The 25,507-nt window shown below is 44.9% G+C and overlaps 1 protein-coding gene across 1 annotated transcript in view; it reads left to right on the forward strand.

Moving 5' to 3' along the window:
- Window positions 1–25,507, forward strand: part of PIK3CA (phosphatidylinositol-4,5-bisphosphate 3-kinase catalytic subunit alpha) — a 102,736-nt gene that overhangs the window by 56,121 nt on the left and 21,108 nt on the right. Inside the window, exons 7-13 of the mRNA XM_068281058.1 lie at window positions 2,330–2,435; window positions 16,921–17,073; window positions 17,155–17,289; window positions 20,106–20,230; window positions 22,001–22,082; window positions 23,242–23,406; window positions 23,931–24,034. Coding sequence (XP_068137159.1) covers window positions 2,330–2,435; window positions 16,921–17,073; window positions 17,155–17,289; window positions 20,106–20,230; window positions 22,001–22,082; window positions 23,242–23,406; window positions 23,931–24,034 — 870 coding nt within the window. The remainder of the gene's footprint in view (window positions 1–2,329; window positions 2,436–16,920; window positions 17,074–17,154; window positions 17,290–20,105; window positions 20,231–22,000; window positions 22,083–23,241; window positions 23,407–23,930; window positions 24,035–25,507) is intronic.

Below are 25,507 nucleotides of genomic sequence, written 5' to 3' on the forward strand. Positions count from 1 at the left end.
AATTCATTTATTATTACTACTAGGCCTAAGGGCTATTGAAAAATGGGCTCTAGGCTTTGGCCATGACCCCCCGCACTAGCTCTCCTCTCAAAAGCCCACACATGCCCGCCCTCGATGGCCCTGTCTTTTTTTTTTTTTTTTTTTTCACAAGAGAGCCTCATCATGTTCCCAGCTCTGCGCACTGCTTCCCTGTTGCCCTAGCAACCACAGGGATGTTCGCAGAGCTGTTAGAGCCGGCTAAACTGCGCACGTGTGATGGTTTTCAGCACGGACACAGGGACATGGGACGCAGAGACACGGGGATATTATTATATACGATTTTGGATTCATATAGGGCCAGCAATCCTCTGTGGTGCTTTTATATTAGAGACTACATAGTGCATACAGTTACAAGGCAATGGGCTACAGATAAATGACAATTGGAAGGGTCAGCAATGCATCATACAGCGTGGAAATATGTAACCGGTTAGATGGCAATAACAACACATAAGGGGAAAGAACAAAGTAGGGTGAGGGCTCAGCCACACTATAAGCACTTTTCTGAGCGCTTGTGGTTGATTAGTGAGCACTTTTTTTAAAATCCCTCCCATTCACTTTCATTAAAATCGCTGTACAAATTGCTGCATTTTTTTTCCGCATTCGTGCAATCGCGGCGATTTTTACCACAATGCTAATGACAGTGAATGGGAGCTATTTTTTAAAAGCACTCAAAGCGCTAATCGATCAGAAAGTACTCAGAAAAGAGTTTATAGTGTGGCTGAGCTCTTACAGTCTAAAGGGTAGAACAACAGGTAGGAGGAGATGTGTACAAGGAGGTGGTTGGTGGATAGGTAAGAGTATATGTTTGCCTGAAGAGGTGAGTTTTCAGGTCCCGTCTAAAGATAGTAGGGGTGATTGGTGAACACATTAAGGAAGGGAGTTCCAGAGGAGTAGGGGGATACAAGAGAAATCTTTTATGCGAGATTGAGAAGTGGTGACTAGAGAGGAGGAGAAGAGAATATTGTTAGTAGAGTGTAGATTACATGTAGGGGGCTATCTGGAGTAAAGTGTATTTAAGTAGGGATCAGTGAGACTGTAGAGCATTGTAGTTGAGGGTTATGCTGGGCATATACGGAGCGATCCGGCGGCTCGATTAGCCGCCAGATCGACTCCCGCCGCCGTCCGGATCGATTCCCGCTCGTCCCCGCGGGTGCTTCCTTATCTTCCACTCGACTTCCTGCTGTTCTCCGCCCGCGGGGATCGAGCGGGGAATCGATCCGGTGCGTCATCGGACCTGTCGGAAATTATCAGCTGGGAGCATCAGTGGCTCGATACACGGTACAGAAACGTACCGTGTATCCCCAGCATTAGGACCTTGAATTGTATCCTTTTTGTGATAGGTATCCAGTGGAAGGACTGACAAAGCTGGATAGCATTAGAGGAGCGAGAGGAGAGGTGGATTCATCATGCCTCAGAGTTCATAATAGACTGGGACAGAGCCAGACTGTTAGCGGGCAGGCAACATAGAAGGTAGTTGCAGTAGTTAAGACATGACAATTGTGGCACGTACGAGGAGCATTATGGCATTCAGAGGGAGAAATGTCTGATACTATACAAAAGATCAAATGCTGTAAACCGTGTTCTCCAACCCTGTCCTCAAGGCCCACTAATGCTACGTACACACATGCGACAACGATCGTTCGTTGAGAACGACGAACGAGCTTTTAATTGATGAAAGAACGACCTGAGTAAAGTAAGTTTTTAAATGTGTGTAACGATCTGATCGTTAGAACAAACGTTACATCAGGTAAAGCAACTATTGCGCCTGCGCATAAAAATGAGAAGTTTCAGGGAGAAATAGTGAAATGCGCATGTCAAGCCTAGTAGGAACGACCGTTTCCAACGATGAACTACTTTTGCAAACGATCGTCGTTGGTTAAAATCCGCCGAGACAGAACTTTCTTTTGTAGCGATTTGGCTCGTTCGTCGTTTGCCTTAATAGTCGGTGGTTCGTTTTTTGTAGCGATCGTCGTTGGTAAAGATCGGGGAACGATCGTTACAAACTACTATAGTCGCATGTGTGTACGCACCTTAACAGTGCATGTTTTGTGGAAATCCACAGAGGTAGTTAATCAGCTCTGTTGAGGCTCTAATTACCTCATTTGTGCATGTTTGGGCTTTTCTGCAAAACATGTACTGTTGGTGGGCCTTGAGGAAAGGGTTGGAATTGTGGTGCACAAAACACATGAACATATGTTTGAGTGTATATGTATGTTTTTAGATATTTCTAGTGTACTGACCAGGGACTAAAATGTTATACTAACACTTATATACACCTCTTTCATTTTAGGTGGAATGAATGGCTTCCATACGATATGTTCATTCCCGACCTGCCCAGGGCAGCTCGACTCTGTTTGTCTATCTGTTCTGTGAAGGGCAGGAAAGGCGCCAAAGAGGTAATTTGTCCATTACTGTTTATTTTAATGAACTAGTAAAAATCATACTTTTGTACGGACATGTATAGCGTAAAACTTTACCAGAGAATAAATGCACAGCCGAGACATTAAAGTGCACCTTTACTCATCCTGTTTATTTGCTTTTCTTGGCAAGTAAGTAGAAAATATCTGGACAACAGGATTTGCTTGATTCGAATGTTTTATGCAAAACATAAAAGTGTGACATGGAATCTAATGCATAAACATAAGCACAGAGTGCTTCAGAAATTACATATTGGAGAAAGGTAAGGAGGTTTAGGGATTTACAGTGACTGGTTAATAGAGATGATCAAAGAAATGCTAATTTTAAGAGATGATGTAAATTTTGTTGCAGTTTGAAGAAGGTCTCTTTTCAAACTGCTGGAACTAAAAATGTAATTTAGCTTAACCACTTCAGCCTTCAGTCGTTTTCACTTTATGCATCCGAGCAATTTTCACCTCCCATTCATTAGCCTATAACTTTATCACTACTTATCACAATGAACTGATCTATATCTTGTTTTTTCCGCCACCAATTAGGCTTTCTTTGGGGGGTACATTTTGCTAAGAGCCACTTTACTGTAAATGCATTGTAACAGGAAAAATAAGAAAAAAACTGAAAACCTTCATTATTTCTCAGTTTTCAGCCATTATAGTTTTAAAATAATACATGCCTCCATAATTAAAACTCGCGTATTGTATTTGCCCATATGTCCCGGTTATTACACCGTTAAAATTATGTCCCTATCACAATGTATGGCGACAATATTTTATTTGGAAATAAAGGTGCATTTTTTCAGTTTTGCATCTATCACTATTTACAAGTTTAAAATAAAAAAAATTATAAAAATATTTCATCTTTACATTGATATTTAAAAAGTTTAGACCCTTAGGTAAATATTTACATGGTTTTTTGTTTTTTTTATATTAAACATTTTATTTGGGTATTTTTTGGGAGGGTGGGATGTAAACAGTAGTCTTAGAGTGTAAATGTGTGTTGAGTTTTATTTTATTTTTTTTTTACTTTTAGTTGTAGTTTTACTTTTTGGCCACAAGATGGCGGCCATGAGTTTGTTGACATAACGTCACTCTAAGCGTAACATACGTTTAGAGAGACGCATGGGGGACGCAACAGCCAGAAAAATCGAAGCTTCTGAGAGAAGCTGTCGCTTTTTCTGCGGGGGAGAGGAATCAGTGATCGGGCACCATAGCCCGATTCACTGATTGCCAGGCTAACGAACCGCGTCCGGGAGCGAGCGTGCACGCGCGCGATGGCCTCCTGGGCGTAGCTAGTACGTCCAGGAGGCCAAAGTAGTTAAATTATTTATATTAAATTTCAGCACATTTACAAGCAAAATAATCACTGAAAGTAAGTTGTTCCTGATTAACTTCATTTCAATTTAACTTTTCTTACCTTACTTATATTATATTTTTACTTTTTGGGAGCTTAAATATGTAACATAGATAAGGTGAAAACAGAGAAAAACAGGTGAAGAAGCTTTGTGAATCTTGCCCAATGCCAGATCATACACTGGAATAGTAGTCCCAATAATACAAGTTCACCTTGTACCATGAGCGAGATACACGATCAGGTAGGCTACACAAGAAGGAAGGGCCCTGCTAAGGGCTTTTAATCTAAAGGGTGACACAATAGAAGGGGGCGGCATCGAGAGGCTCTATGCAGAGAGAGTGAGGGCTCGTTTCCACTATCGCGAATCTGCATGCGTCCAACGCATGCAGATCCGCACATGTAATACAAGTGGATGGGCCTGTTTCCACTGTAGCGTTGTTGAGGTGCGTTTTTTTCAGCGTGAAAAAAACGCACAAAAGAGCCAACGATTTCGCCTGCGTCGGGAATCCGTGCGAATCGGCGCTAATGTATTTAATAGTAAAAACGCATGCGTTTGTTACATGCGTTTTTACCCGCGATTTCGCGTGCGATTTCGCACCTTTTTCAATTTTATTTAGCCCTGGCAGTGTCATGGTTAATTTTGCATGGCACCCTGCCATGCGAAATCGCATGCGAAATCGCGGGTAAAAACGCATGTGGAAACGCATCCGCATGCGTTTTTACAAGCGTCGGAATGCGGCCGAAATCGCGTCGCAACCGTGGAAACAAGCCCTGAGGGAATAGATGAGGTGGGGTAGGCCTTCTTAAAGAGGTTAGTTTTGAGGGCCTGTTTGAAGGTGCTGAAGGAAAGACAAGCCTGATGGGCAGTGGGAGAGAGTTCCACAGGATGGGGGTGGCTCCAGTGTAGTCATGGTTCTTCAGTGATGAGCGACATATTTAGGAAATGGTGATTATCCTTATGAACAATTTTTATATATTGCCAGATGGCATTTGCCAAGTTAATGGGGATAAACACTATAACCATACTGGAAAACAGTGGTGTTTGGGTCAAACACCCGATTTGCCACAGATGTCTTTTTAACTTTTTTTTTTTTTTTTGAGCTGCATAATGCCACTATTTCTACGAAAAACGATAAGTAACAATTACAGATTTTATTTTTCGGACATCAGTCTTATTCAGTTGTCCCAGATCCATTTAAAGTGGCTTTATCAGCACGCTCCTTTGGCCATGGGAATTCATTTGTATCGTTGTCTGCAGTTTCAAATTGCTTTTAATTACATAACTTTATATTAATGGTTTGTTGCTTAGGGTAGGAAGTATCTAGTCATACAAGGATAAGAGTAATCATATTTTTAAAGCATACCTCCAATGAGAGGACCTTAATGCTGCCAGGATTGGCAGGTCCCTCAGTTGTTCACTCACCTGCTAGTCTGTAATTAACCACTTGCCGACCACCCATAGCCGATGGGCGGCGGCGGGAAAGTGGTGTGCAGAACGAACACCTAACGCCCATTGGCGTTGGCTCGTTCTGCGCTATCTGGCCAGGAATCGCGCGCTACATGCTCGCGCATCCGCCAGCAATAGGCTCTGCCCAGCCACGACGTCAACCCGCCGGCCAATTAGCAGCGCCGGTGGGTTGTTAACCCCCGATCTCCCGCATAGAAAGCGTGTAATACGCTTTGTAATGTATACAAAGTGTATTATACAGGCTGCCTCCTGCCCTGGTGGTCCCAGTGATCGAGGGACTACCAAGGCAGGAGGCAGCCCCCCTGGTAAGCACAACACCACGCTGATCTTCCCCCCCTCCCCCCTGCCCTCTGATCGCCCACAGCACCCCTCAGACCCCCCCCAGACCCCTGTTTGTACCCAATCACCCCCTAATCACCCATCAATCACCCCCTGTCACTATCTGTCAATGCTATTTTTTAGCTTAGGTCCTAAACTGCCCCCTGGGGGCTCCTGATCACCCCCACACACACACACCCTCAGATCCTCCCCAGACCCCCCCCCCCCCCCCCCTGTGTACTGTATACATCTATCCTCCCCTGTAATCACCCACTGATCACCTGTCAGTCACCCATCAATAACCCCCTGTCACTGCCACCCATCAGATCCGACCCTAACCTGCCCCTTGCGGGCACCTGATCACCCGCCCACACCCTCAGATCGCCCGCAGACCCGCCCTCAGATCACCTCTCAAGTGCATTGTTTACATCTGTTCTCCCCTCTAATCACCCATCAATCACCCCCTGTCACCACCTGTCACTGCTACCCATCAGATCAGACCCTAATCTGCCCCTTGGGCACCCAATCACACCCGCCCACACCCTCAAATAGCCCCCCAGACCCCCTCTGATAAACTCGCCAGTGCATTGCTTGCATATATTCTCCCCTGTAATCGCCTACTGATCACCTATCAATCACCCCGTCACCACCTGTCACTGCTACCCATCAGATCAGACCCTAAACTGCCCCCTGCGGGCACCCAAACACCCGCCCACACCCTCAGATCACCCTCAGACCCCGCCTGAACACCTCTCCAGTGCATTATTTACATCTGTTCTCCCCTCTAATCACCCACTGATCACCCATCAATCACCCCCTGTCACTGCTACCCATCATACCCATCAGATCAGACCCTCATCTGCCCCTTTGCGGGCACCCAATCGCCCCCCCCAACCCCCCCCCCCCCGATCACCTCCTCAGTGCATTGCTTGCATCTATTTCCCCCTCTAATCACTCCTTGAGACACCCATCAATCACCTCCTGTCACCACCTGTCACCCTCTAGCACACCTACAGGCCTTAATTTGCCCCATGTGGGCTCCTGATCACTCGGCCAAACCCTCAGATCCCCCTCAAACCCCCTTCCGTTCACCTCCCCAGTGCATTGATTGCATCTATTCTCCCCTCTAGACAACTATCAATCACCTCCTGTCACCCCCTAGCACTCCTATCCATCAGATCACGCCCTAATCTGGCCCCTGCTGGCTTCTGATCACCCGGCCAAACCCTCACCCACCCCACCGCAGTGACAGAATTTTTTCTGATCACTGCTGGTCTCTACGACGTAATTGTGGCTGAGACCAACCGTTATGCCACACAATACGCAACCGCCAATCCAAGAAGCTACCATGCCCAGCCTTTTCGGTGGACACCACTCCAAGTTTCCGAACGTAACATTTTTTGGGGCCTTCTCCTTAACATGGGTCTAGTCAAAAAGAATGTATTGCGGTCTTATTGGTCTACGCACCCAATACATCACATGCCCATGTTCTCTGCTGCCATGTCCAGGTCACGATTTGAGAACATGCTGCTCTTCCTGCACATTAGTGCCAATACAACCTGTCATCTAAGAGGCCACCCTGCTTATGACAGATTCCACAAAATTCGACCCCTCATAGACCACCTGTCATCAAAATTTGCAGATGCTTATACCCCTGAACAGGCATTTTGAGGCATTTGGTTTCCAGACTACTCCTCACAGTTTTGGGCCCCTAAAATGCCAGGGAGGTATAGGAACCCCACCAAGTGACCCCATTTTACAAAGAAAACACCCCAAGGTATTCCGTTAGGTGTATGATGAGTTCATAGAATATTTTATTTTTTGTCACAAGTTAGTGGAAAATGACACTTTGTGAAAAAAAATAAAATAAAAATCAATTTCCGCTAACTTGTGACAAAAAATAAAATCTTCTATGAACTCACCATACTCCTAACGGAATGCCTTGGGATGTCTTCTTTATAAAATGGGGTCACTTGTGGGGTTCCTATACTGCCCTGGCATTTTAGGGCCCCTAAAGTGTGAGGAGTAGTCTAGAAACCAAATGACCTGTGAAATCCTAAAGGTACTCCTAGGATGTTGGGCTCCTTAGCGCACCTAGGCTGCAAAAAAAGTGTCACACATGTGGTATCGCCGTACTCAGAAGAAGTATAATGTGTTTTGGGGTGTATTTTTACCAGGGCTGTGGAGTCGGTACAAAAATCCACCGACTCCGACTCCTCAGTTTAGGATTCCACCGACTCCTCGACTCCGACTCCTCTAATTTGCATATTACAATCTTGTTGATTGAAAGTATGTAACATAAAATTCATCTCTTAACTGCCAATGCTTAGGAATTTTAGAAGACAACTGAAGTGAGAAGGATCTGTAGACTGCCATATGTATGTCCTTTAGTCATAGACTAAAACTAGTGCTTCGTAAGAGTACTTGTAAAAGGTACAGACCGGAACAAAGAACATCTATCAGGCCCTAGGCAATGTAACTGTGGGTACATGTAAGAGTGATGTGCAGGTACTCTGCAGGAGAATGAGGCGATTCTTCCTCTATTACTCATTCTTCATGCACACTCTGAACCAGGTTTATGGGCGATAGGCACCACCTATGTGTTCAATGTGCACAACATTCTCAGTGGATTGTCTGCAGCTCTGTGAGGAGCGCATATGTTGAGTATAGTACTACTGTGTAACAAAGTAAACCCGAGACAGATGAAATTAAAGTTTTATACATACCTGGGGCTTCCTCCAGCCCCCTTCAGGCTAATCAGTCCCTCGCTGTCCTCCTCCGTCACCTGAATCTTCTGCTATGAGTCCAGGTACTTGAGCCAGTCTTGCTTAGTTTGCATGCACTCACTCCGCCGCCGGGAGCGTACTACACCTGCGCAGCACTATTGCGCAGGTGCAGAATGCTCCTGGCTGTAGTAGCGGCACATAGCCGGACAGCGCTGACTGGCTGAATTACCGGGACTCATAGCAGAAGATCCAGGTGGCGGAGGAGGACAGGGAGGGACTGATTGGCTGAAGGGGGCTGGAGGAAGCCCCAGGTATGTATAACACTTTTTTTCTTTTCATCCGTCACAGGTACCCTTGAAGTCCCCAAACCAAATTTTAACATATCAAATTATTTGATTTCACAAGCAAAGAGAGTACATACATTTGCATAATTCAGCATCAACGCACAATTATTTCCATCTCATTGACCATCTCTATTAGTGACACAGCTACACATCAGGCTTTATTCTTACAGCATAGATGTTATTTAGTATATATAAGAGATTCCTGTATACACATATATACTGTATATACTGTACAGTCACAATCAGATATGTATATCTGACTTTAAAAATACGGGGGATGCTTTATTGAAGCAGCACAAGTAACTAATTTTGATTGGTTTATTTCATTTTTGTGGACTAAGCACAGCTATTACTGTATATATAAATTATTTGACTGTTATCTGAGAAATAAAACATTTGATCATATTTTCTATTTTAATTACAGTTTAAATTCATTAGGAGTCAGAGTCGGTGCATTTTTTCCTGACCCCAGGCACCCAAAATTGCTCCGACTCCACAGCCCTGATTTTTACACATACCCATGCTGGGTGGGAGAAATCTCTCTGTAAATGGGCAATTGTGTGTGAAAAAATCTCATTTACAGAGATATTTCTCCCACCCAGCATGGGTATGTGTAAATATACACCCCAAAACACATTATACTATTTGTAGAGTACGGCGATACCACATGTGTGACCCCTTTTTGCAGCCTAGGTGCGCTAAGGGGCCCAAAGTCCTATGAGCACCTTTAGGCTTTACAGGGGCGCTTACAATTTAGCACCCCCCAAAATGCCAGGACAGTAAACACACCCCACACATGACCCTATTTTGGAAAGTAGACACCCCAAAGTATTCAGAGACACAATTTCTGCTAACTTGGTCACAAGTTAGCAGAAATGTTTTTTTTTTTTGGGGGGGGGGGGGTCACAAAGTGTCATTTTCCGCTAACTTGTGACAAAAAATAAAATCTATGAACTTACCATGCCTCTTAGTGAATACTTTGGGATGTCTTCTTTCCAAAATGGGGTCATTTGCTGGGTATTTATACTATCCTGGAATTTTAGCACTTAATGAAACATGACAGGTGCTCAGAAAAGTCAGAGATGCTTCAAAATGGGAAAATTCACTTTTTGCACCATAGTTTGTAAACGCTATAACTTTTACCCAAACCAATAAATATACACTGAATGTTTTGTGTTTTGTTTTGTTTTGTTTTTTATCAAAGACATGTAGCACAATAAATTTTGACAAAAATGTATATAGAAATTTTACTTTATTTGAAAAATGTCAGCACAGAAAGTAAAAAGTAAGTAAACAATAATTTTTTTGACAATTCATGTCTTTTTTGATGACTATAATAAAAACTAAAAATCGCAGCAGCAATCAAATAGCACCAAAAGAAAGCTGTATTAGTGACAAGAAAAGGAGGTAAAATTAATTTATATAGTAGGTTGTATGACCGAGCAATAAACCGTTAAAGCTGCAGAATCAGAATCATTTATTTCGCCAAGCATGAGGGGTCATGCCCGGAATTGTTTTTGGCACAATAGAAATAGCTGAGGAAGAGTACATAGAAAGAGACACAACAGGTATCAGATTAACATTACATTGTAAAACACATCACATTCCCAGTGTGTCACCGAGATATCTAATAGTTAGTCTTGTGGGCTTGTCGGCCGTAGCGCCGCCGGCCTCGTCGCTCGTTGGAGCTTGCTTTGATGGTAGAATGTGGAGGGAGTTTAGGAGGCTGACTGCCGAGGGGAAGAACGAGTTCCTTTGTCTTGTGATTTTAGTGGATATGGCTCGTAGCCTCCGTCCCAAGGGCAGAATGCTGAAGTAGCGGTGGCCTGGGTGTGGGGGATCATTTGCAATCCTCAATGCCCTGGTTTTTAGTCTTTTGTTGTGAGGGGAGGGGGCACCCAATGATCCTCTCAGCTGACCTGATGACCCTCTGTAGTTTGTCCCTGTCGTTGACAGTGGCGCCAGCATACCACACCAAGATGGAAGAGCAAAGGATCGACTCAATGGTGGCGGAGTAAAAACTGGTTAGAATTTCTTGAGTCATGCAGAACTTTCTCAGCTGTCGGAGGAAGAAGAGTCTCTGTTGGGCTTTACGTTGGGTGGCAGTGATGTTGGGCTTCCAGCTGAGGTCACCGGAGATGGTAGTACCCAGAAGCCGGGCGCAGGCACTCTGGTTACCTCATTGCCGCCAATGTAGATTGGAGGTGGGGTGGGAGCAGACTTCCTGAAGTCCATGATTAACTCAACAGTCTTTGCGGTGTTTAGCACCAGCCTGTTCTCCTTGCTCCCTATGCCAATTCTCTCCACCTGCTGACGGTACTCCTGAACATTATCCTTGGTGACAAGGCCAACGACGGTGGTGTCATCAGCGAATTTGATAACCTTGAGAGAGTCTGCCTCAGACCTGCAATTGTTTGTGTAGAGGGAGAACAGCAGTGGTGACAGTACGCAGCCTTGTGGTGCTCCTGTGTTCGTGACTGCAGCTTGAGTGGATATCGCCCAGTCTGACGACTTGGGACCTATTGGAAAGAAAGTCTGTGATCCGGAGTTGAAGGCTTGGGTGGACTCCAAGTGCAGCTAGGTCCCATTGGAGAATGCATGGGCAGATGGTGTTAAAGGCCGAGCTGAAGTCCAGGAGTAGTATTCTAGCGTACGTGTCCGGCCTATCAAGGTGATCGTTGATGAGCTCTAGGCAGATATTGATTGCATCATCAGTGGACCTGTTTGCTCTGTATGCAAACTGGAAGGGGTCTAGGAGGGGCGAAGTAGAGAGCTTGAGGTAGGCCAGGACCGCGCGCTCCATGGTTTTCATGATGACTGATGTCAGGGCCACGGGCCTAAAGTTGTTGAGTTCGGTGACCCCTTGTTTCTTCGGCACAGGTATGATGGTGGACCTCTTAAAGCATGCAGGGACCTTGCCTTCCCCCAGGGACTTGGTGAAGATAGCAAAGAGGATGGGAGCAAGTTGCCTACAGCAGGTTTTCAGGCAAGCTGGAGACACTCTGTCGGGGCTGGGGGCTTTCCTGGCATTTAGGGTTGATAGGAGGCGCAGGACTTCGGCTTCACTCACCACCGTGGGAGAGGGCAGTCTCAGGGTGTTGTCAGCAGGGCGTGGAGGTTGGGTAGCCAGTACCTGGTTCTCCTCCGGTACTTCCTGATTCTCGAACCTGCAGTAGAATCTGCTGAGTTCCTCTGCTAATATCGGGCTGGGTGTTGCATGCTGGGGTTGGGGCTTGTAGTTTGTGGCGGCCTTCAGCCCCTTAAATACTGCGCGAGAGTCGTTTGAGCGCAGGTTAAGTTTGATTTTCTCAGCATACTCGTTCTTGCCCGCTCCAAGCTCTCGCTTAAGGTCGTTTCTTGCCTTCCTATAGTCCTCCTGGTTGCCGGACTTGTGTGCAGCCTCCTTTTGCCTCCGCAGTTGCCGTAGCTTGTTGGTGAACCACGGCTTGTTGTTCGGGTACACCTTGAAGGATTTCATTGGTACACACGAGTCCTCGCAGAAACTGATGTATGAGGCGACGTTATCTGCCCATTCATCCAGGTCTGCCACTTCCAGGGACCTCCAGTCGGTGCATTCAAAGCAGGCTTGAAGTTCCAGTTTGGCCTCATTTGACCACACCTTAGTAGACTTAAAGGGAACCTTAACTGAATGGGGGGTAAAGAGTTTTACTTACCTGGGGCTATTACCAACCCCCTGCAGCAGTCCTGTGCCCTCGGCGCCGCTCTGGAATCCTCTGGTCCCCCTCTGTCACTTAGTTTCGTTTTTGACGCCTCACCAGTCGCCGGCCGCCATGCGTATTATTGGACGCATTCACCAATGCAATTAGCGCTATTGCGGACCGCAACGCGTACAAAAATATGCGTTGCCGCATATCTACGCGTGCGGAATGCGGCAACACGTATTTTTGTACGCGTTGCGGTCCGCAATAGCGCTACTTGCATTGGTGAATGCGTCCAATAATACGCATGGCGGCCGGCGACTGGTGAGTCGTCAAAAACGAAACTAAGTGACAGGGGGACCAGAGGATTCCAGAGTGGCGCCGAGGGCACAGGACTGCTGCAGGGGGCTGGTAATAGCCCCAGGTAAGTAAAACTCTTTACCCCCCGTTCAGTTAAGGTTCCCTTTAACAATCGGTTTAGCTGATTCTAGGCACCTCCTGTAGGTAGGGATAAGATGGATGAGACAGTGATCAGAGGAACCCAGGGCTGCCCATGGAGCCGCTTTGTATGCATCCTTCAGTGGCGTGTAGCAGTGGTCTAGGGTGTTCGAGCCCCTGGTGGGGCAAGCTACATGCTGGTGATAGCGTGGCATCTCCTGGCGCAGGTTGGCCCTGTTGAAATCGCCCGCCACGATGAACAGTGAGTCCAGAAGGGACGTCTCCCACTGCGAGATGGTCTCACTTAGGATCAGTAGGGCAGATTTGACGTTGGCATCAGGGGGGATGTACACGCCAGCAAAGACATAAGAGGAGAACTCCCGTGGTGAATATGGCGGTCTGCAGTTAATTAGTAGTAGTTCCAGGTCTGGAGAACACTTCCTGTCGAGTATCGTCAAGGTGGGGCACCATGAGGAGCTGATGTAGAAGCAGATGCCGCCTCCTCTTTTTTTTTCCCCCGAGAGGACAGGGTCCCGATCTGCTCGGATGATGCTGAAACCCAGGAGTAGGAGGGCGTTATCGGGGATGACCTCATGTAGCCATGTTTCCGTGAAGCAGAGGGCCGGAGTGTAACAGCCAAGGTCTCTCCTGTCGCAGAGGAGGCGTAGTTCGTCCATTTTGTTAGGGAGGGATTGTACATTCGCCAGGAGGACTGAGGGGATGGCTGAGCGTAGGCCCTTCTTCCATAGCCTCACACGGGCCCCAGCTCGGCATCCTCTCTGCCGCTTGCCTGGCCGGAGTCTCAGGACTGGGTCTAGGACCTGCTGTATGTGGTCCCAGACCAGGGTGGTCAGGAGCTTGGCTTCAGGAAGAGGGGGGCCCGTGGCTCCCACCCTAGAAGCTGTTCCCTGGTATAGGTGGTGCGTGTGGCTCGGGGCATTTTAGGCAGGCCATGGAAGTTGGCGCTAGGGGTGGTGGTACGCAAGCGTGGGGTGGTGGGGCTTGGCATATTGGTGCTCCAGCTTGCTCAGCAGGAGTGCATGTACGCAGTCGCCAGATAGTCCCTGTCAGGTTTGGGGGGCAAAGGAGCAGGAACGCTGCGGGTCAGCAGGAGTGCACGCAGGCATGGAAGACCGATAGCAGGGGCGCTGTAGGTCAGCAAGCAGACGGCAGGTGGTTGTAGAGTGGGGAAGACAGGCAGGAGGGTTGTGGTGCAACAGCAGGACTGCTGCGGGTCAGCAGACAGGCAGACTGGAGGGCAGAGAAAGCTGCGAGTCGGGAAGGAAGGTTGGTTGTAGGGCAGAGGAGCAGGGCCGCAGCGGGTCGTCAGACAGGTAGGCAGGTTGAGGGGCAGGAGAGCTGAGGGTCAGGCAGCAGACAGGCAGAGTGGAAAAGGCAAAAGTTCTTACCCCTGGATGGTCGGGTGCCATGTGGGTCTGGGTGCTTCCTTATCCAGCCTCAACTGCAGTGTCGCATTGTCTGGCTGCGAGATGGGCAGCTCTGTGGGTCCGCTTCCGCAACCGGGGGCCTCACTTCAGGTTCCCTTTAATGTATCCCTGACCAGTGGCGGTCTGATGGGCGGGTGCCACGTGGTTCTGGGGTCTTCTTGTCCTGCCGCAGCTGCAGAGTCAGAGCTCTGATGTGGCTCCAGGAGTTGGTGGCGTTTTGGTCCCTGTCGGCTTGCAGGAGAGGCAGCCCAGGAGGTCAGCTGCAGCGTGCGTGAGCCTTTCCATGGGGGGGCCTAGCATGCCCGAGCGATCCAGCTTAGCGGTGAGCACGGAGAGCACGGATTGGCTTCCGCAGCAGGTGCCCGACGTGTCTGCAGGATGGTCCCTGGTGGTGCTGCCTGAAGCTGCCTTAGAGGTGGCGGTCCTGGTGAAAGTCGGCAGGCGCGTCCCCAGGCGTTTCAGTCGGCCTCAGCATGAGTGGCGTTCCGTGAGCAGGAGGTTGGAGGCTGCGGTGGAGAAGATGCCCCCCCGCAGTCCGACAGAACTTGTCTGTGTTCCGTGGGTTCGGCTATCCACGTGGGTGGCCGGAGAAGTGTCGGGCAGCAGGCAGTGGAATCCGGGGAGATGGGTCATGCGGCCGACAGCAGAATACGTTCAGTCCATGCAGGTACAGGCTGGGTCAGAGGTGAGCGGGTACGTGGGGACTCGCTAGACTAACTGATCAACTACAGTAAACTAAGGTAGACTGGGTATCTAAATAACTAAGAACCAGAAAAAAACTGAAAAAAAAATAACTGAATAAAAGCAAAAGGAAAGAAAAAGTGTGGAGCTGGTCAGCGCCATCTTGTGGTCTGAATGGAAAAAAAGGCTCTGGTCCTTAAAGGGGTTCTGTGGGGGTTTCCTACGGATAAAAATGGACACTTACCTGGGGCTTCTATCAGCCCCCTGCAACGGTAATGTCCCACGCCGTCCTCCTCTGATCCGCCGTTCACCGACACCGGGCTATTATTCGTCTATTATACAGACGAATAATGCGCGCTGCCGTGTTCCTTCTTGCGTAATCTGAAGCTTACTGCGCAGGCGCAGTACAAAGTTTTCTTGTACTGCGCAGTAAGCTTCCGATGATGCGGGCGGAAGCGAGCGGGTGCGCGGTCACTTCACCGCAGCCGCAGTTGGATTTCATGCTGCGCTAGACCGGGGCTGGCAGCGGGGAAAGGCGGATCGGAGGAGGACGGCGTGGGACAATACCGCTGCAGGGGGCTGATAGAAGCCTCAGGTAAGTGTCCGTTTTTATCCGTAGGCATCCCCCCACACTCCTTTAACCCATTCGCGTTCCGTCGTTTTCACTTGAGAAATGTTCACCTCCCATTCATTAGCCTATAACTTTATCACTACTTATCACAATGAACTGATCTATATCTTGTTTTTTCCGCCACCAATTAGGCTTTCTTTGGGGGGTACATTTTGCTAAGAGCCACTTTACTGTAAATGCATTTTAACAGGAAGAATAAGAAAAAAACGGAAAAAATCATTATTTCTCAGTTTTCAGCCATTATAGTTTTAAAATAATACATGCCTCCATAATTTAAAACTCACGTATTGTATTTGCCCATATGTCCCGGCTATTACACCGTTAAAATTATGTCCCTATCACAATGTATGGCGACAATATGTTATTTGGAAATAAAGGTGCATTTTTTCCATTCTGCATCTATCACTATTTACAAGTTTAAAATAAAAAAAAATAGAAATATTTCATCTTTACATTGATATTTAAAAAGTTTAGACCCTTAGGTAAATAGTTACATGTTTTTTTTTTTTTATTTTTTATTGTAATGTTTTTTGTTTTGTTTTTTTATATTAAACATTTTATTTGGGTATTTTTGGGAGGGTGGGATGTAAACTATAGTTTTATAATGTAATTGTGTGGTGTTTTTAATTTTTTTTTACTTTTAGTTGTAGTTTTACTTTTTGTGAGTTTGTTTACATGACGGCACTCTAAGCGTAACACACGCTTAGAGTGACGCAGGGGGGAGGCAACGGCCAGAAAAAGCACAGCTTCCGAGAGAAGCTGTCGCTTTTTCAGCGGGGGAAAGGGATCAGTGATCGGGCACCATAGCCCGATACATTGATTCCGTGGCTACCGAATCTGCGGCCGGGAGTGCGCGGTAGCGCGCATGGTTCGTCCAGGAACCAAAATAGGTTAAGGGGTGAAAAGACTGCAGTCCTCAAGTGGTTATTTAGATTTAGTTTTTTTTCCCCTAAAGTCTTCTGAAGCTTTGGTCACCCACACCTGGAGCTCACCCCTAGCTTGTCAGCCATGGCCTAATTGGTGTCTGCCCAGCTGGGGGTGAATCGCAGCAATGCAGGTGGGGGTGGCAGAGCTTCGGAAAAGGGCAATGGCTGTCTTGCCAATTTTAGGCAGCCTAGCTTCATCTGTCTAATGAATTACAGGTGAGTGATTTAGTGAGTCATGATGACAATGGGCAAACACTGACTATATTTATAAATGGGTATTGTTAAAAAAAATGTTATTAGTTATGCTGTTCCTTTGTAAATATCAGGAACCGAAATGGTAGTTTCATTTCCATGAATCTAGGTCAGGTAATGAAATCTTCCTAGAGACATGAAGTGACTGAAAAGCTGCTGTAATGCATAAGTGACACTTTGTATCTTTGCGAAAAATGACACCACATTGTATGTTTGTTATTGTAGGAGCACTGTCCATTGGCTTGGGGCAATATAAACTTGTTCGATTACACAGACACTCTGGTTTCTGGAAAAATGGCATTGAACCTGTGGCCTGTGCCTCATGGACTGGAAGATTTACTTAACCCTATTGGTGTGACTGGATCCAACCCGAACAAGGTATATTTAAATTTGTAAAATTCTTAATTCCCATGTACTAATTAGATGGAAAAGTCATTTTTTTCCTGTGTTGGATTTCAGGAAACCCCATGCTTAGAACTTGAATTTGACTGCTTCAGCAGCCCTGTAAAGTTCCCTGACATGGCAGCAATGGAAGATCATGCAAATAAGGTTTTGGAAAGAGAAATGGGTTACAACTACAGCCACGCTGGACTGGTAATTGTGATTGCGTTCTTTCAGATTGCGTAGCTGTTTATATGAACAAACATTTCACTTTGAAGCATTTTAGATAGGCTCAAACCTCACACCACATTCTTTCTACTTCTCTTCACATTTCTTTTTATTTGCAGTTCTTTTCGAGAGACTGACCTGTCTGTGGCTTCAGCTTGTATGCTGGAACATTGACTGGGGGACTCAATAATTCAGTGACTCGTTTCTTAGACCAGCTGCACTGCCAGCTCCAGTTAGGCTTTGTCTCTGCTAAAATTGTAATTGGAACCCATGCAAGCAACTGTTTCCTGTGACATCACCTACGAACACTTGAGCAGGCGTATTGTTGCACAAGTCTGCTTTGTACAAAAATCTGGGACTCTTTAGATCTTCCCAAATGCAATTTCCTATTACTGTGTATTTGTCCCTTGATGGTGTCAGCTCTTTAAACAAATTGTAATATTAAAGTAAATATATAGTTTTTAAGGTGACATTCCACCTGTTTAAAGTTAGCTGTAAACATGTATCAATGCTGTACTGTTTTGTTTTTTAATAGCAAAAAGGAAGAAAGATCCGGGCAAGATCTAAAAGAGACCACCAACACACCCCTTGTGTTTGTTTGCTGTGGGATGTAATGAAGAGGTGGAAGCTTGATTGCAACTTTCGTGGTGCCGGATCTTTCTTCCTTTTTGCTATTACAGATTATACTCCTATCCGAAGGCACAGGCAAGCAACCCTACCCAGAAGGTACCCAATCTGAGCAACTTGTGCCGATCCTGCTACTCCATCTTACCCGGTTTTTGTTTTTTTACAATTTTAATGTTATTAAAATGACATTTCTATTTTGATATTCCGCCAGCTACTTGCAGAACTGACATTAAGCATAAACTACACTTATTTTTACTCATAAGTTCATCATAAAATCTCTTTTCCCTGCCTTAGTTATCAGCTGCACAAAGCAGAACATCTTGTTAATAAGTTTACACACCTACTATAATTTAGTGACTGGGAGCAGCATGAACACTCCCAAGTTGGCAGATTGTGTTCTAGGTACACACCATACAATTTTCTGTTACATGTTTCGAAAAAATCTATCTGGCAGATAAATCTAACAGAACATTTTATGGTGTGTACCTACCAGCCTTTGATGCCCCATGCTAGGTACACACCATCCAATTTTCTGTTAAACTTAACTGCCAGATAGATTTTTTTTTTTCCAACATGTTGGCAGGTAAATCTAACAGAAAATCTAACAAAGTGGTATGGTGTGTACCTAGCATTAGAAACTTGATAAAGGAGTAATGGAGTGGATAGAGACTAAATCCAGGGACCAGTTTACCATTTAAGAAAAAAAAAGTTTTGCATTCATTTTGGCAGTACAGTATATGTTGCTGGACTGAAAAAAAAAGGCACTAGGTTGTCTAGCTCCCATAATATAGCTCATGTAAAAAAAAAAAAGTTACTCGTCTATTTAAGTAAACCAGGGCTGAATAAAATTCAAAAATCGTTACTTACCCGAGGTTTCCAGTAGCATAAGCCTGTCTGAGTACCTCGCTGTCCTCCCGCGGTCTGCCGTTCAGCCGCGAGCAGCCCCGGTAATAGGCTCAGTGGCGCCAGTTCGGGTCTACTGCGCAGGCGCGGGAGGTCTGCGCATGCACAGAAGACAAAGACTAAACCCAACTGAGCCTATTACTGGGGCTGATCACGGCAGACCGCGGGAGGACAGCGAGGTACTCAGACAGGCTTATGCTACTGGAGGAAACCCGGGTAAGTATCTATTTTTGAATTTCGTTCAGATCTGGTTTACTTTAATAAGTATTACCTGCACCTGCTTTAACCAGTAACCAGTTCAACTAATTTAATTTAATAGCGTTTTTTCACAATATTTTTGATACATTACCACTTTACTTTTGCAGCATTGCTTTTTTCAGAGACATTCATTAGTATGTTATTGTGCATTAAATGCTCGTTTCTGGTTATATCCCTACTGGGTCGGGGTTTTGCCTAGGCTGATCTAAGACTATTGCTTTCACCGCAATCAGTCCTAAGGTTGGCCACTAATGATACAATTCTTTGAACGATTGTTTGTTTGTTTCTGATAATTTGCATGATTGACGCTAACAATCTTTCAGGACCATGAATGGACCAAAATCTCCTTACCAATCTGATCGGATTAATGGAATAGATCTCATCGATCTGGTCGGATTGGTTAGGGGATTTTTGTCAGTTAGTGGACCTGAAAGATCGTTTTCGATTGATCATTTGGATGATCGGAAACAAATGATCTTTCAGAGAATTGTATCATTAGTGGCCACATTGTGGTTACATGTACCACAAGACAATAGTCAAAACACAGTCCAAACTTTACTCAGAGTTTCTGTTCCTGATGTTCCTCGAAAGTCTCTAGGATAGTGCATAATTTATGATTCCTTCCAATATGTGTTCCATGCCTTGAGGCAGCAAAGCATCTCTATACTACACTAAAACCATATTTTTAGTCTGAGAGACTACAATTCCACATGGGAGAAAAGCTATTGGATTACTTGGTCCTTAAATAGTTTAAAAGCTTTGGTGTGTGTGTGTTCAGATTTGTTTTATCAGATTGTACATTTCAAGACCAGACATTATGCTTGACAAATATTCATTGATGGGGCAGGAAAGGAAGTAAATACTTTTTCATGCCACTGTGCACTGAGTTGGTATGTAGTTAACTGAAATGGAAACGCAGAACGGATTGGCCAAAGACAGATTGCAGTCGTAAAGAGAGTTCTAAATCTCCTCACTGTCCTTTCTGAGTGCAGCTTTTGTGTTCTGTATTGCAGGGTAGTAGAATAGCAAGAGACAATGAAGTCCGAGAAAATGATAAAGAGCAACTGAAAGCCATTTCTGCTCGGGACCCTCTTTCTGAAATCACTGAGCAAGAAAAAGAATTCCTTTGGATCCACAGGTATCCTTTTCTTCTTCTTTTTTTTTTTTTTTTTTTTTTTTTTTTTCCTTTTGGCCTGACTGATATAGATTTTGTACATGAGGCTCAAAAGGAGACACTCCTCACATTCTCCTGCTGCAGTGAGATGGGATGATTTGTATTGTATTGTGCCAAGACTTTTTCCTGCAAAATGGTCAGCTTTATATTGTGTCCTGTTCAAAGGATTGCAGAGTACAGCACCTCTGAGCACCGATGTTGCACTTGTCATAGGTTTTACCTCCAGGGCCTTTGGGTGTTCAAAATTAGCCATTTTTACTTTGAGAGAATACATTTTTTATGTGAAACCCTAGATTTGAGTTTAATCTTTTATTTTTAACATAGATAAATAGGATTTTTTTCAAAGTATTTTTTTCTAATCCCATAAAGCAGGTGAAAGTACTGTGCAAAGAGACCCATAATTGCATCCTCACTTTATGGAGCTAACACAGGGTGGTTTGCTGTAAAAGAAAGTAGCATTACAGCCTTACCAGCGGAGTATCGCAGGCTTTTCTCCATAATGAGGCTCCAGTGCTCGAATACACTAGAAAAGGCACTGTTCATTTGGCCACCAATGTTTAATGGGTGTGCCCATCTTTGCTGCCATTAATAGACCTTGCTACACAATATAAACACATAATCAAGGTTTTGGCTCATCCCTCAGTGCTCTTGGATTTGGTACTGGGAAGGGGGGAGGGAGATTTCTTAGAATTGAGGTTAAGAGTCAGTTTAGGGGAGTTGGTGTTGGGGTAGGCAGAGGTTAGATTTATTGGCTAGAGTGATGGTGCCCATACATGGTACAGTTTTTATTTTATTTTTTAACTAATCTTACTATTTCTATGTTATATAAGGGAATTGCCTAAACTATCCTTTGAGTATATCCACTTAATTTACCCTTATACTACATTTAAATTGTAAGATTGGATGAAAAAAATTGTACCATGTATGGACACCATTAGGTGTTTCAAAGGGGTTAATGTTAGAATGGGAGAATGGTTAGGCAACAGGTCTGGGTTAATGATGGGAAACTGTAGAGGGGGTTGATGCAGGTATGCGTTGCAGGTCCAGTTTGGAGGTGTTCTGTTCATTCAGTGAATGGCAACACATTCCACTTTCTGAGAAATGTGCACTGCCATGTGGGCAATTGCATTGCTGTCTCCTACATTACATGTGTGAAAGTGCCCACAAGAGAACTTGGTCAAGTTCTGCGTGCCTGCTGCGCATTAGTTGTCTGCTGCATCTTAACTCAATGCAGTGGACACATTGTGGAAGAGCCCTAACATATTAGGCCTCATTTGTCTTGAACATCCCTAAAAAAGTCTGGCAAGCACAATAGTTTCTTGCATTTGCCAGACTAGGGGCTTGATTCACAAAGAGGTGCTAACTGTTAGCACGCTTGTGAAAAGTCCCTTAGCACGCCTAAACATACTTTGCGCACGTGTGCTAAGTTTAGCGCTGCCCGGTGCGCGCGAAACGTCGCACTAGGTGCAGTGAAACCGGTGCGCCCCCATGCGACGCTTTCGGCGCACCCTGTGTGGCGTTTCGCGAGAACCGGGCAGCGCTAAACTTAGTGTGCGAACGTGAAACTTAGCTTGGTGCGTGCTAACAAATTCTTTAGGCATGCTAACTAGGTTAGCACCGCTTTGTGAATCAGGCCCTAAGTATTAATTTCTTCTGGCTTTAGTTTCAGCTTATATTTATATACATTTTATTGTTTCTTTCCCATGTACTGATCTTAGATGTTTAATTTTGTAGGCATTATTGTTTGAATACCCCCGATATCCTCCCTAAGCTGCTTCTAGCTGTGAAATGGAATTGCAGAGATGACGTTGCACAGGTATAGTACGGCAGAATAATCTTGCTGCACCAGATATTTCGCATATTTTTTTCTCTCCGTATATTTTCATTTGAATGGAAATGCCTCCTGGCATATGTTGCATTTTAGGCATGTTGTGAAGACTTTCTCTTGTCTGAGTTTTTGTCACGCCATTTGCACTTGATAAGCAACCTCTGCATGTCACCAGTTTTAAATGCCATGTTTTGAAGTAGTAGTTCAACTGCCTTGAATTGGAAAGTACAGATTAACCCTCCCAAAACTCAAACATTTAACCCAGTGACCCGAAGTAAATGGGCCTTATTTGAATGATATGTTTATAGGTTTGTGCCTTTCGCTTGTACTGGCATATGCAGCTAAGTGAATATATGTATCTGGTGTAAAGAATGGGCCTAGCTGGCTTACAATGGCCCATTCCCTCCTATGTATGTGGCTTATAACTTAATTTATAGGAAGAAAATGATCTTGGGAGACTTTCACTTGTGAAGCCTGGTACACACATCCAATTTTGATTGACCAAATTTACCATCACCATGGTTTGAGGGCTTACCTGCACAATCTCTTCATAGTATTCAAAATCTGTTCTTCCTCATACTACATGGAGGTGGTAAAATTGCCCGATCAAAATTGAATGTGTACTAGGCTTAACACTTGATAGCGTGCATCTTTTACAGCATTGTCAAGCGTATATCCCTTTATGAAAGCTTACAAAGGGTGGACCTCTACCTAATGTTTCCTATTCTGCTGTAATATATCATAAGAACATGTACCAGTATTGATGATGCCTCAAACCACATATCATCTATGTGTGTAGTGTACTGTATTTGTATTGCCGGATGTCCTGATTGTACAGAGAGTTGAACATACCCTATATCCATGCTACACACTATTTTTCTGCTATATACATTGCTATGGAAGATGTTGGCGCTATACAATTATGTAAATTACATTATGTTACACACCCCACACACACCACGCACACACCACCCACACTACATACACGCACACACTCTTTGTATATAAATTGCTTTTGGAAGGATTAATGTTGGTATCTATGTTCACATTCACTGTGTGTGGCTATTGTCAGATCTATTATTCTTTTCTGATTAAATTGTCTGCGTCCATAAGATTTAGCAGTGGCCATTTTTCTTTTTCTGTGCAGATGTATTGTCTTCTGAAGGACTGGCCTGCAATCAGACCTGAACAAGCAATGGAGCTGCTGGATTTCAATTACCCAGACAGGGTAGTGCGGTCATTTGCAGTTACTTGTCTTGAAAAGTATTTGACTGATGACAAGCTCTCACAGTATTTAATTCAGCTTGTACAGGTAACTTTTTCTCTTCTGCTGGTAGGATCTGATCTACATTCATCTCCCTATTCATCTACCTATAGAAAAGTAACAATGGTAATATCTTTCATCTACAAAGTCATTAAAACTGAACATTCCGAATTAAGTGTAATGGGTACACACAGTATGCAATGACAGAGTCTATGAGCAGAGCTTTAAGAGCCAAGCGGATCATTGAAATCCAGTCTTATCAGCTGAACGACCAACCGTACACATGCCCGATTTGACGTCCAAACGACCGGTCGTTTGCAAAAATCCGACATGTGTATGTACCTTAAGAAATGCACATACTACATATACCCGCTATGAGTGTTCTTCATTGGAGGGGCACAATGGCTGTCCTGAATATGAAAATTAGGTATGGTCTAAGGGATTTGATTGGTCCATTTTCAGAAATTTGCATACAAAATTTGCATAATCCTTCAACTTGCATCCCATTGACAATCTCTCATGAAAATGCAGCTACAAAGGCATTACTTTATTTTTGTCTGTTTTTTATGCAGGTTCTAAAGTATGAGCAATACTTGGACAATTTGCTAGTGAGATTTCTACTGAAAAAAGCACTAACTAATCAAAGAATAGGACACTTCTTTTTCTGGCATCTAAAGTAAGTACACAGATTTCTTCATCCTCTCCACTGTATATTTCTCATTAGGCATCATTTTATTTGCTCTGCATTTATAAACTCATCAGTGATTCTTTCCTTTTGGAATGTCTTAAATCAAGTGTGAACCAGATGAGGACTTTGGTTATCTGGATTTTACATTTGGCTGTCCCATGTCGAACTCAAAGGAATGAATTTTCCTTTGCTAATATATTCCTATATTGTCCTCAAATCATTGTCCTGAAATGTAATTTATTGCAGAAGAGGATCAGTCTAAACATAACAATTAACATATATCTTCAGCCTCGTAGACACACATGAGGACTGTCACCCAGAAGGCTGTTTATAGCGGTGTCTAAACAGACATGTTGCTAGCTGCTAGATGTGTGTACAGTGGCCCCCTCTAGGCTAGCCACATGTTCTGTTACTATGCAGTGGAGAGAAATGACAGTACAGCGCACGATGGAGGAGGGTGGGGCAAGCAGGAAAACAGTGCTCAACTGAGTCAATCCACCTAGTGGATTGCTTGCCGATGCATAGAGGGGCATTAGGGCTGCTGTAGACACGTTAGATTCTTGGCAGAGGTGGCCTTACCTCAGGGCTATGTAGCTGGTGTGCAAAGCTTTGGTAATTAAAGCCACCCCCAGACTAAAGGTGCGTACAGTATGCACATCCAGTCTTGCTTGGCCAATTTTACCACTTCCATGTAGTATAAGGGCCAACAGAGTTTGAATACTTTCAACAGATTCTGTAAGTAATCTCTAATTCTACATAGAAGTGGTAAACTTGGCTAATCAAGATAGGATGTGTGAACACATCTTTAACAGAAACCAGAGACTAACTTAAGATTTATACATACCTGGGGCTTCCTTCAACTCCATCCCCACGGATTGCTCCCACGCCGCCTTCCTCAGTCTTCTCCCTCTCCTGCACCAGGTCCCATTAGTGTGGCCAGTCTGACACAAGCGCAGTGTGCTAGAATAGTACTGCGCAGGCACAGTACTGTTCTCCGCCGGAGGGAGAGGGAGGAAGCGCACGGCTCATACTGGCTGTGACTGGCCACACTAATGGGACCTGGTGCAGAAGAGGGAGAAGACTGAGGATGGCAGGATGGGAGCAATCCATGCGGATTGGGCTGGAGGAAGCCCCAGGTATGTATAAACCTTTTAAATAAGTTAGTCTCTGGTACACTTTAAGGTGCCCATTAATGATTCTACAATATTGCCAAATCTATGTAGTAGAAGGGTAAATTAGCTTCTCTGTTAGCTCTAACTTTTCTCATCAACGTACAACTTCCATTCCCTGAACTGCCACTCACTGAATGCTTTTCATTTCTCATTATCCTAAGTACTCCCTAGAGTTTTGTGCTTAAAGGGCACCTAAAGAGAGACACACCCCCACCCCCCCCCCCCCCCCCCCCTTCCCCTGCAAAAAAAGTACTTGCCTTAGAGGGAAGCCTCTGGATAGTCCAGGGGC

This window comes from Hyperolius riggenbachi, chromosome 4 (genome assembly GCF_040937935.1).
Source record: "Hyperolius riggenbachi isolate aHypRig1 chromosome 4, aHypRig1.pri, whole genome shotgun sequence".
Classification (NCBI taxonomy): Eukaryota; Metazoa; Chordata; class Amphibia; order Anura; family Hyperoliidae; genus Hyperolius; species Hyperolius riggenbachi.